This window comes from Stegastes partitus, unplaced genomic scaffold, assembly GCF_000690725.1.
Source record: "Stegastes partitus isolate 25-593 unplaced genomic scaffold, Stegastes_partitus-1.0.2 Scaffold529, whole genome shotgun sequence".
NCBI lineage: Eukaryota > Metazoa > Chordata > Actinopteri > Pomacentridae > Stegastes > Stegastes partitus.
The window spans coordinates 323,303-335,550 of NW_007578260.1; the positions used below are offsets into that span (position 1 = coordinate 323,303).

General features: G+C 39.9%; 1 protein-coding gene across 1 annotated transcript in view; it reads left to right on the plus strand.

Moving 5' to 3' along the window:
* Nucleotides 1–12,248, plus strand: part of pde5ab (phosphodiesterase 5A, cGMP-specific, b) — a 79,597-nt gene that overhangs the window by 22,041 nt on the left and 45,308 nt on the right. The window contains exon 8 of the mRNA XM_008287953.1: nucleotides 11,289–11,356. Within this exon, the coding sequence (XP_008286175.1) occupies nucleotides 11,289–11,356 (68 nt within the window). The remainder of the gene's footprint in view (nucleotides 1–11,288; nucleotides 11,357–12,248) is intronic.

The following is a 12,248-nucleotide window of genomic DNA, read 5'->3' on the forward strand; positions in this document are numbered from 1 at the left end:
AGAGAAAATATGAGCTGATAAATCAGCCTGCGGGTATACAGATAAGCAGTGAATAATTAATGATTTAGTGGCACAACAAAGACAAAGTAACAAGTGAGCATTTCTTGCGGACACAGTGTGCATACATTATGCTACAGGACACAAAGTCCCCAGAGAATGAGATGCCAGGATCAAAATGAAAACGTGACACATGCACAAAGTGAAGGCAAGGTGAAGCTGAGTGACAGCTCACAGAGGTAAACAAAGCCATCGTCTCAAACTTCACTGTCAAACACAGACTGTGTGTTTTGTCTTCTTGTTTGTCTGCTATCATTTGCCATGAAGTCGTTTCCTTTGTTTGACTTTCTCACTGACTGTAGATGATGAATTAAATCAAGGTAATTTATAGAGTTTTATGAAGGGTGAGTTGTTTTTGATGATTTACTGTATATAGAAATATAATATGCAGCAGGAGTCCTTAGAGATATAATATCATCTTAAATATAAAATGGTTAAATATCACAGAATATAAGATAAAACTTCCTCCATCTGTACTTTCCTTGCTGGCTTTTGCCAAGTAAAAAGTCAAATTTAGTGTAATAAATCAGAACACTTTCAAGTTGTGCTTAAGCTATTTTTTCCCCCAAGATTTCATTCTTGGTTGCTTCATAAAAGTGGTCATTTATTTTTTATTTTTTTGTTATTTTGAATTGTTATTTGGAAGCCACAGCCATTACAGAAGTAACATCAGCTATTACTTCAAAACTGACCACTTTTTGCTTTTTCCCACATGCTGGGTTGCCTCTGAGACTCAGAGAACCGTGTCAGGTCTACAAACACAAAGCTGCACTTTGCTTTTCCATTGCAGTCTTTTTTTAACTTCTTGTGATTACCTCCCATGACCTTGGATTGGCTCACTGTTTATTTATTAGACATGCTGAAGCATAGCTGCTCTAATTTTCTTATCTCCACATAAATGTTTGTCATCCATCCATCATCTCTACACCGCTTAATCTGCGGTGTAGATATCCCAGCTGACTTAGGGCGAAGGCAAGGGACACCCTGGACAGGTCACCAGTCTATCACAGGGCTACACTTAGAGACAGACAATCAAGCACACTCACATTCACACCTACGGACAATTTAGAATCACCAATTAACCTCAACATGTTTTTGGACTGTGGGAGGAAGGTGGAGAACATGCAAACTCCACGCTGAAAGATTCTGGGCCCCCACTGGGACGCGAACCAGCGACCTTCTTGCTGCGAGGCAACAGTGCTACCAACTGCACCACCTTGCAGCCCCATGTTTGTCATTGTTTACAAAATGATTATTTTTTTTCTTGAAATTACAGCTTTGTTTATTCCAATTTTGAGAAAATCCTTATGTTCTCTCGTACAGTCAGATTTTGTAAAAGGATACGGTTCAAGTACTATATTACAAAATCCACTGTTTGAACAGAACTGCTGTTTCTCTGGAGATCAGCAACTCAGTTAAAAGACGATTTACTCGTTTATTCAGCAAGAAGCTGTTGAATTTAACGTGGAGAACATTAATACTGTGATATTCCTCCAGCAATTATCCGTATAAAGATTGCTGTCATTAACACTATTGTTACATCAACATCACTGGGTAATGCTAAATTAGCTTACATTTTTAAAGAAATGTTCTGACTCATCAGATTTAGACTTCGGCTATAAGCCTGGAGCTGGCAACGCATTTTGCGGCGCTATCGCCTTCCCTTCCATTATCTGTGTTACTGTTTTCAAAATCCCCTTCACTGCGGGAAACAGCAACAACAACATCCAGGTGGAACCTATGTGCGACATTTTCAAGTTTTGCCAAAGGTTTTTGTAAATCATTCATTTTAATGACTCCCTACATGCAAATATTCCATCAAAAACAATTCTCCCGTCACTATTTTGGGTGAAACCGTCAGTGCATGTGGTTTTTACCCCTAACCAAGTCGATTATAATTATTTTACAAACCTTTCTCCTTATAGCATGAATGCTGAAGTGGTGCAGCCAGACCATTCTACACAGGGCCATATCAGCCCTAGAGAATAACCTGTAGATAGTATTGCATTATTTTTTTAAAACTTATTTTGTTTTAGTTTGTTTTAGAAAAGTAGATCGTCAACAGATATTTTATACCACAATTTTTGATCACTTTAAGGGACAACTGTGTTACCTTTTGACTGATAGGAAAGGATACATTTAAAAGATCGATTTTAATAAGGTTTCTTTTTGATTGTACTAAAAAGCCTCATTAATTAACCCTCAGAGGAGTCTCCAATTGATCCTTGGATTAGACTAAATAAAACAAGATTGTATTAGTAAAAGATCTGTGGCACCAGTAAAATTAAAAGTGGCCACAAAAGGTGAATACAGTCACTGTCTGTAGAATTAATAATTGTTAAATAGTAGCAAACACACCAAAACATACATGTAGTTTTTCAAGTTTTGACTAATTTCTTATACTTTAGTGTATTTTGTAGTTGGAACCAGGTGGTTGTTGAACAGGGGATAGCTGATTAAAATAAGTCCTGTTCAGATCGCTGCATAGCCAAACAGACAGAGCTCTGACACCGCTGACAGTGAGTGGAGAGACTCTGTTCTGCAAATCAGGGAGTTTCATATACGGAGCAGAGGGAACAGTAGCTGGCCCTGTTTTAACGTAAATACAGTCCATACTGTCTCTTTCACTTTACCGACTCTCTCACACACACAGCGCAGTGTTCGAGTCCTCTGTGGGCATTAACATTTGTTTTGGCTTGTCCTCCCTCATGGTCGTCCAGCACCTGAAAGACGCACACTGACACACTTTACGCTCGCACACAGCAAGCAAGCACACGGGGAAATTAACTGCAAATTAACTGTCACACAGCGAGGGAGAGTGATAGACGAGCTCGGTTACTGTAATTCCACATCTCAATACGTGCAAAGACACCTAATCGGCCCGCGGCGGCACAGAAACTCCACTCTACAGTTTTAATTTAACTGTCAACATTTGGAGCCAAACACTAGAGAGCAGGAGGATTCTGGCTGCCTCTGGCCTGTGTTACTCCCGGTTAGTGATGCAGGTTTACAGTGTTCTGTTTGTCCATGACTACAGGTAGAATCAGATTACAGTGTTGCTCAGCACTTTGCGTTGGTAATGCAACTTTAGCTACATTGTTAATGCTGCTAGCAGGCGACGGTTGTGTTTAAAATACTGGAATCAGGGTTTTGTAATAAATCCAACAGCTGCATGTGCTTGCTGACAAGAAACACCTCAATATGAAGAGTTACTGTAGACTTCTGGAAATTTCGAAACACAAGTAATTTATTCTCACGGTTTAAGCAGTAACGATTGGGTCAGCGCAGCTCAGATTTTTCTCAAAATCAGAAAAGCAAATGAAGTGCCTCCTCTATGCTTAGTTTTGTCTCAGAAGGAGCAGGTAGTAGTGACTTCTTGGGATGCAAAGTTAAACAATTTTTCTAACTAATACTTAACAGCGGTTACCAATCAGTGATCGATTATTCATTAACGTGATTCAAAAACAGCAGTTCGATCATATCCGGATCTCGGTATATGAGCTAAACATGCTTTCATTTTCTGCAGCACAAGATGTGCAAGAGAAACAGGCTAGCTGTGTTGTGCATCACAAACAAAGAAACCATCAGAGGAGTGAACGATGAATGAAAGAATGTTTTGCTGCCTTTTCATCTTTACTAGTTAACGTGTGTGAGGTAGAAAAATAATGTTTTTTTGCATGTTAGTCAATACACAGATCAATACACTTTACACGTCAATACAACTTTAAATATTCCATACGTTTTATAGACACTCTTGCGTGCCATACGTTTTATTTTATGAAAAATATAGACTCAGTAAATGTGAGAACAGTAACAATATAACTTGCAAATGCAGATAAAACACTCAAGGTTGACTTACTGGCTTTTTCTGGAGCTTTCTATAATTGCATATTGTCGTCTTAATCATCAAAGAATGACTGCTGAATCCTTTAAATTTCTGTATTTATAGATGAAGGCCTTGACATGCATTTGAAAGCTCTGGGAAGAGCTAGTGGAAGTTGATTAATTTTTTCATTTGTAATTTTTAGGGTATAGTTGGATTTTGTGGAACGCTTTTAGCTGTTTTCTTGGGATGGATGTACTTCCAGTTTTTCATAATATCCAGCTTGCAAATGATGAAAAGTGAAGTAATTCAAATTTATTTCAGGGGCATCTTTTGGTGTCGTTAAAGTTCTTTTTGCTTACTTGGTAATAAAGGATGTGACATGCAGTTGTAAGCTCAAAAGTTTATAGGTTGATTGTGATTCTCTTATCAAGTGCTTTACTTGTTTGTTTTGGAGTGACTGTCTATTCCCAAACTTCTAAAATACATATGTGAGAAAACATACCAATACAAAAAACTCTGATTTTGACATTTTTATCGCAGTTTGTTTCACCATAATTTTAGCTTTCACAATCCACTTTTTGCAACCAGAGACAAGCACCACTGTATCCAATGGGCGTCACAAAACGCAAAACCTTCCCCTTCGCGTCTCCCACTGTGCTGACTGTATTTATGGAGTGAGCGGAGTGGGAGTACACGGCGGTCAAGATGACGACAGCAAGTTAAGAGCTCTGCCATAATTTTGGACCACAAACAGCAGTACTTTGACTGGATGCCGGTGATTCAGGGCAATTTGGAGAGGGGAAAATGACAGAGCTAATACATATGTGTAATGAGACTGTCCACCCAGCAAATGAAGGGTTCCACAAGACTTTCCTGGTTAGAGAAAAGCTCATCAAAGAAACCTCTGATTTTGGTGCAGAAAGAAGAAACCTACAGGGTGTAGCTTTTTCACACTAAGGTGGAGCTCAACGCTGTAGCAGAACCTCTTTTTAACTAAAATATTTATTCTCGCTGAGTTTTCTTTCTTACTCTTGCAACCATTTGTCTCAAAAACCTACAAATGGCCGCCTGACTGGTTGTTTAAAATAAAACTATCCCAGTTATTTCCTTTATTTTAAGTGGCCTCGGTTATAAGTGTGAGTCAGAAATTGTGAACAGAAAACTGCCCGTACAAAGAACAGACAGACTAAGAGCTGATTTAGTGTCAATAATGTACTGACATGGTCATGGTGAGGTCTAATGGATTTCATGGCCGAATGTTTTATTGCGTAAGCATATTACATAATTAAGTTTTATAAGGTAAAATCCAAGTAAAAGTGAAAATAATTGATGAAATGTAATACATTTCTTGTTAATGTTTGTTTTTATGTCTTGTTAGAGTTTTTGCCACTGAGGTCAGAGACGTATGCTTACTATAACCATTTATAGCAAATACCAACATTTTATTTTATTTATTTGGACTTTTTGAAGATCCCAACACACTGAGGTTTGTTTTACTGTCGGAAAAGTTTGCTTAGGGATACAGATGAATCGAGGAGAAGTGCCATCGTTTGTAAAAGGAGTTAGCATCGCAGGCTATTTGCTCTGTGAGTGCGAATTCCTGTTGCTTGACACAATTGATTTATTTCTCCCTGACTAGGGTCCTTGTTACACAAATACAGACTTTAAGATTGTTTTGTAACCTATAAATATGTGAAATTAGAAGTTGTAGAAACGCCACTCTTGTTTTGTAGTTACGTAACGTATATTCCAAACCCCAAAAGCCATTCAAGGGTATTTTGATACTTTTTAATCACCAAATAATCATTCTTTGCTGTAGCAACAGGAGAAAACAACTCCCACACCGATCATATGTCAATAAAATATTAACTAAAACTGATGTATTGAAGCTTCCACTAGAATTCTTCATGACAAACTGCTGGAAAAGTGAGTGTGCATCTTCATATCATGGGCAGGATATAAGCAAATCGAAGTAGCTCTTGTTAAAGATTTTCAGATATAAGTTTGAATGATACTGGATGTGCAGCAACCACTTCACTTCACTAACCCACAAATAACCTTCTTTTTCTTAAAGTGAGCTGTTCACTTTAGGCCTGCTTTGTCCATGTGTCCCTGAGAAAACGTGTCCTGCACTCACACTTCCACATGCTCGAACAAAACAAGCTATTCTTAAAGTTAGTTTGACTAACACTTCAACAAGTTTACTACCCACAACTGGGAGCCTTTCAACAAAAAAATGATGTATCTGACAGGTCCGGTGTTCCGACTGTCAACTTATCATAAATACTGGCAGCGAATGGTATGCTATTGTAAGTGAAGACGCCATTAAACGTCAACTTCAGCGCACATCCCTGTCCATTTACCAGCTGATTTGTGGAGGTGTTGGGTGGACATGCTATGTAGTTTTTAATGTGCAGAGCAGAATCCTTTTGTTTAACTTATCAATATTTAACTCAGTAAAGAGTCAAACATGCAGCTTTTTAGGAAATATTTTTCCAGTAAACAGGACTCAGTGTAAATTTATCTTCTCTTACCTACATCCCAGCACTTGGCTCACAGCGCGGTGCTCAAGTCATTTCCAACCTCACCACCAATCCCAACAACAAGAGATCAGTTTTTAGTGTTCATTCCACTGGGCTGGTGGCTGGGCGTACTGAATGTCAAGTTATTGTAAATATTGGTTTCACAAAGTATCAACTACATAGCCAATTCACCATTTAATATTTGTGTTTAGGTCTGGGTTAACTGCATGGGCGAATGCTACGCCACTGAAGTGGTTTGGATTAAGTTACAAAACATTGGTGTTTAACTTTCTCTGGTATTTGTTAGAACCCCGGTTTGCCCTGCAGAAATGAAGGCTCTTGTTTTAAACATTGTCCAGGCTATGAAAGCAGCTTTCATAAAAGTTCCAAAGCAACAACTGACGTATCGAAAATATTGTCCCAGTAGAAGAAGGGACCAACGAAATCTTAAATCGTATGAGCTCAAGTAAACGAGATAGTTGGATTTTTTGTGTCTGTGTTTTGAGATAGCTGGGAGGGTTTTGGCCCCAACCTAATGTGATGGAGTAGAGAAAAGTGAAAAAGAAAATCAACAGCAATGCACTTTTCCAGATGCTTTGTCCAGGTTGGACTTCACTGTGAGGAGTTTACACTGAAATTACTTTGTACAGAAGAATGGATTCCCAAGCAGACCTCAAACCCTCAAGGCCCCTTCTTTCCAGACTTACATTGGTAGCATTCATAATTTTAAGGTGACGTAAGATTTTGCACCACATCTTTTGTTGCTATGAGATACTATTGAAATGTAACCTTTTTTGGTCAGTTCCTCGTAGTTTTCTTAACACACCATGTAAGGGATTGTAAAGAGGGATAAAGCTGCAGATAAGTGGTTTGTATATTTAACCTTTTTTTTTCTTTTTCTTCAAAAAGTTGATCTGAAACTTAATGTAACTCTTCTTTGGTTATGTTGTATGTAGTTGCAGTATTATTGTAGTTTCAGACTCCTCAATGCTTCAGTTTAAATGCAGACAGGCACTTAAACTCAGCTGCAGGGCCATGCATGGGACATGGTTCTTGGAGACACTGCAATGTGGGTGCAGTGCGACCGATGTGCATGCAAAGGCTCGTGCAATTTAGAAGGGAAGAGTGTCGTTCAGATCATTTTCTGATGCTAAACTTTACCAATGTCCCTGAAACGCCTCACATGCGTCAGTAAATGCTACAAGTCTTGCTTTATTGTCACACATGCATCACTAGATATTTGCAAAGTGCCCAGAGAAGCCTCTAGTCCCCACTCAGTTACTGCAGTGCAGCATTTTCGACAGCTGTGTGGACAAGCTGGAGAACCCACGCTGCAGAGAACATGCAAACTCCACGCAGAAAGATCCCGGCTGTCCTCACAGGGAGACGCAAACCGGTGACCTTCTAGCTGTCAGGCAACGGTGCTAACCACCAAGCTACCTTGCAGCCCTAATGTGTACCACTAAAGTGCGATGAAACTTAGAGTAAGGTGGTGCCAGCATTTTAACAAATCTTGAGGTTCCCTCTGTCAAATCTAGCTTTTGAACTTTTTTAGCCACACTAGTTAATTAGCATCTATTTATTAGAATATCAGTCTGAAGACCAGCCTATCAATTCAGATTCAGTGATTTCTCTCAACATCTGATTGTAATGAAATCTGCTGCAGACCTTCAGGATTATTTCAGATAATTTCATCCACAGCTCAGGTTAGAATTCCAACTTGTCCAACACTTTGGTTGATGACCGAATAGCAAATCAGCCAATCTTAACATGCTAATAAGCTAAACTAAGACAGTAATCCTTACAGCTGCTCAAAATGAACCTGTTGTCATTGTGAGGATGTTCGCTTTTAGTTTAAAGCTCTGCTGTTCCTCAGTACTCCCTCACAAAGCTGCTGCACACTCACATATGTTTTCAATGAATGTGTCACTAACTAACTGACATAGCAGACCTGGACAGGCACAAATTCAGCATAGAAATACTGGTTGGTTTCTGACACTATGAGCAAAACGTGTGGTGTGTTTGTCCCTCTCATGACCTTTTTCTTACCAGACCAGCTGTCTCTCTTACTTTTATAACCCTCCTCTTTTTGCTCTCTACTCTTTCTTTCCTTACTAAACATTTACTCTGAGATTAGGGACTTTTACTGGCCTTATCTTCCAGACGGCCCTCTGTATACAGGTGTCAACGTAACGTGTCTGTAGTTTCTCAAGCGGGACCCACGGGTCTTTGGATTTTTAGCAAAACCTCTCTTCTATGAAAGGAGCTTTCCTGTAGGAAGTCTAGTAAATGACAGTGCTCGCCTTGACAGCTGGCACCGACTGGACCAACAATAACACAGGAGTTTTTTAAGATGTTGGTCTGCATTGGATCACTTCATTTTACTGCAGTGTGTGGCATCAGCTTGGAAACAGTGCTGTGTGTGTGTGTGTCTATTTGCATGTGTGCACGTCTGTGTCCAATATACCAAACCAATGTGCTGTATGGGTTTGACTTGTTTGCATATGTATATGTATGGAAATGCACATGCCAATAATATGTTTGTGTTTCGTTTGGTCATGCACCAGTATGGTGTGTAGCACATTTATGTATAATGTATGAAATGTCAATCACATGTTTGCATTCATGCACGTGCGTACGCAATGTGCATAAGTTTGCATGCTATGGTTTATGTCTGAGTGTGTGTTTGTGTGTGTGTCTGAGTGTGTGTTTGTGTGTGTGTGTGTGACTGTGCGTGTTTGTTTGTGGCATTGATGTCTGATAGGGTTTGGCATCTCTTCACCACTGGGAGTTTTTTGTTCTTCTGTGTTGTTTAACTCTCCCCAGTAGAAACCAATCAGAAATTGGCTACAGGTCTCCTGCAACATATTGCACAGTGTGTGCGAGTGTATTTGTGTGTGTGTACATGTTGTGCCAATCTCTACAGTTGTTAAACCACCTGCTGTTTTCCATTTTCTCTTTATTTCTTTCCCTCCCGGGCTGTCTTGCTTTTCTTTGAATTTTCTCACCAATATCTCCTACCTGAGCAACAAAATAGGCAATTTCGCATCACCTTCCAACACCACAACTAAGACTGTTTTGTCGATTCACATCTCCTTGTCTGAGCTGCTGCTTCTGTAGTTAACATTCAAGTAGGTTTAGAGAAAGATGCAAAAGGTCTGGTTGTGGATAAAACAAGCCTAAGAGCTAAAGCCGTGCTTCCAGGTTTGTGAAGCCATAGTAGGGTACATGAACCTGTAAAAAAATGAAATTCTGTCCTCATTGGCCAGATGTGATTTAGCTGCAACAACAGTCACATGACAAAACAATCTGGTACTTTTCAGTTGAACTGCAGGCAGGTGAAGGCTACGAGTCTTAAAGTCTTAACATTTTAGAGAGCTAACATTTTCTAATCAGGCCTCCACACCAGTAGAGTTAGGGCTAATGGGAGTGACTCATTTGTAAGGATTTGGTTGTAAACCACAACTGAAAGTCTGACCTGATAATAATGAGGTAGACCTATTAGGAGTGATACTTTGGGAAACATTAATGCCTAATAGTTAAGTCAAGCTCAATAGGTCAAGATAATACCACAGTTAATCGGATTTATTGTCTGTACACCCTAACTGTCTGTCACATATTAATGCCAGAGTACTCACATTTAGATCTTGATCTGATAAAAAGTCAAGACATGAAAGTTAGCAGGGTTCATCCTTTGGGGACCATAAATGTCTTTTGACAAATTTCATGAGTATCCATTTGGTAGTCACTGAAACAAAGCAGTGACTGACCAGCCGACCAACACTGCAGTTCCTTGAGCCAAACTGTTAGCTGAAGCTAGTTAAGAGTAGGGAAAAATCGCAAAAATCATTCTGTAGAAGATTGCACTTGCATGGAAGATTGCGAGAGGTCACTCACTAGGAATACATTTAAACAGTAGATATCAGTTTTCTGGTCAGGCCAACCACATTTCACACACCTCTCTCATTTTGTTGCCCGTCTCTGGTGCTCAGCTGCACTATTACACATAAATCACACAGCATGTTGTGTTTTGAGAAAATAATGTAGTACGAGCAGACAGGTGGCGTTTTATAGATGTGCTACTGACTCCCAGTGAACTATTCCTTTGTCCTATGTTGACATGTAAAACCTTGATTGATGCCTCCAAAGAACACAAGAGGACAAACTTGATTTATTTGAGTATTCCTTCACGCAGGAAAAAAATTCCATCAACCCGTGTCATCCTGTTATAAACCTCCCCCCTTGCCAGAGATCCCAATAAATGTCATAACATTGCTGGATCCTTTTTCTGTTTAAAACAGCTTTATTACCCTCACCTAGATAGATCAGGGTGAACTAATGCCACAGAGCGAAAGTGTGTGTGCATGCACGCAGTGTGAGGGGGGCAAATTTTTCCAAAACGAAGAAGCCTCCTCCATCTTTAACATCCTGTCCCCACCTCTTAAAAATGGAAAAAGTATCCTTTGTGAGGGCTTGGGAGGGCAGGTCGAGAGAAAACAAGTCCCTATAAGGGGGGGAAAGGCGTAAGGAACAAGGGAATGTCGAAATAAACACTCCTTCTGGAAAGACTTGATGGCAAGTAGATCAACATCTTGTTTTTTCATGCTTGGAAATGTGTTTTAGGCACAGTCACACTGCCTAACTTATTGAGTACTGGGGCGTTGGGTTAATTAGAGTTAAAGAGGAAGCTGATATGGTTTTGACCTGCAGCAAAGCACAAAAGATCTTTTTCTGAGATCAGACTGGATAGAAACAAGACCTTGAATGCAGTGTGATTCCAAATAGCAATTTCTAACCTCATATCGCCCCCCCATGAAGCCCTAACCACATCACTCAGCCTTTAATATCTCAGAGAAATAAACCCGCTTTTATTCTTTCTGCAGAACTCCTTCTCCAGTGTCTTTCACATGGAATACGAGGAGCTGGGTGAAGTCCTAGATGCCCCCAAAAGGTAAGAGGATCACCCTCAGCTGAAGGCGGTTACTAAATCAAAAGTCCCGCAGGTTGGCCTTGAGGCGCACTCAAGCTGTTTCCACCGGTTATTAGCGCTTGAATTTGCAAACTACCCTTTTCCTCTCTCTCAGAGGCCCTTAGATTGAGTAACGGGCACTCTCACAAGGATTCATTATCATCACATAGAAGGAGAAACAGTAAAAGTGAGATGTAAGGTAATGTTTTGGCAGTAATGAAAGTTTTATTGTGTCCATTCAGTCACTTTGAATTGAAACAGAAAAGACGAGACAGAGCGGCTCAGTCCAATACTCATAAGTTTGCCGAGCTGATTTGCAGCCTCTCGGGATCTCTTTGAGGTAATCCACCTCCTTTCACCTGCCAAATTCCCAGACATTCAATCGCAGGCTTTCAGAACAAAGCTCTCGTTCTCATTAGCCGGGCGCATTTGGCTCGATACGCTGCCTTCAGGGTTGAGCTGACAGCTTCTCAATCACAACATGTTTATCATGATGAAGTGGAGCCTTTTCTCTTTTTTTTTTACTATCTTGGAGGCAGTGTGAGACCTTTCCAACAATCGTCCATCACGCACAGACACAGTTGTTTTGAGGTCATCCTGCACTCTTATTGCATGTGACAGCTCTGTTAGCTGCATATGTGCAGAAGCAGTTGAGTTGTGGTGGATGGAAATTTGCAGTAAAGTCATAGCAATCAGGGAAAGGTATGTATATATGTTTGTCATGTGTGCAGCAACTTACAAAAGCACTTAAATGTGCTCGGTGAAGAATCACTGAAACATTGACCCATTACAGCGCTGCCTCTACATGATTATGATTATCTTAAAATATTGTGGCTATGATCGTTGTTGCATTGTTGGTGTGATTTTCAAAATT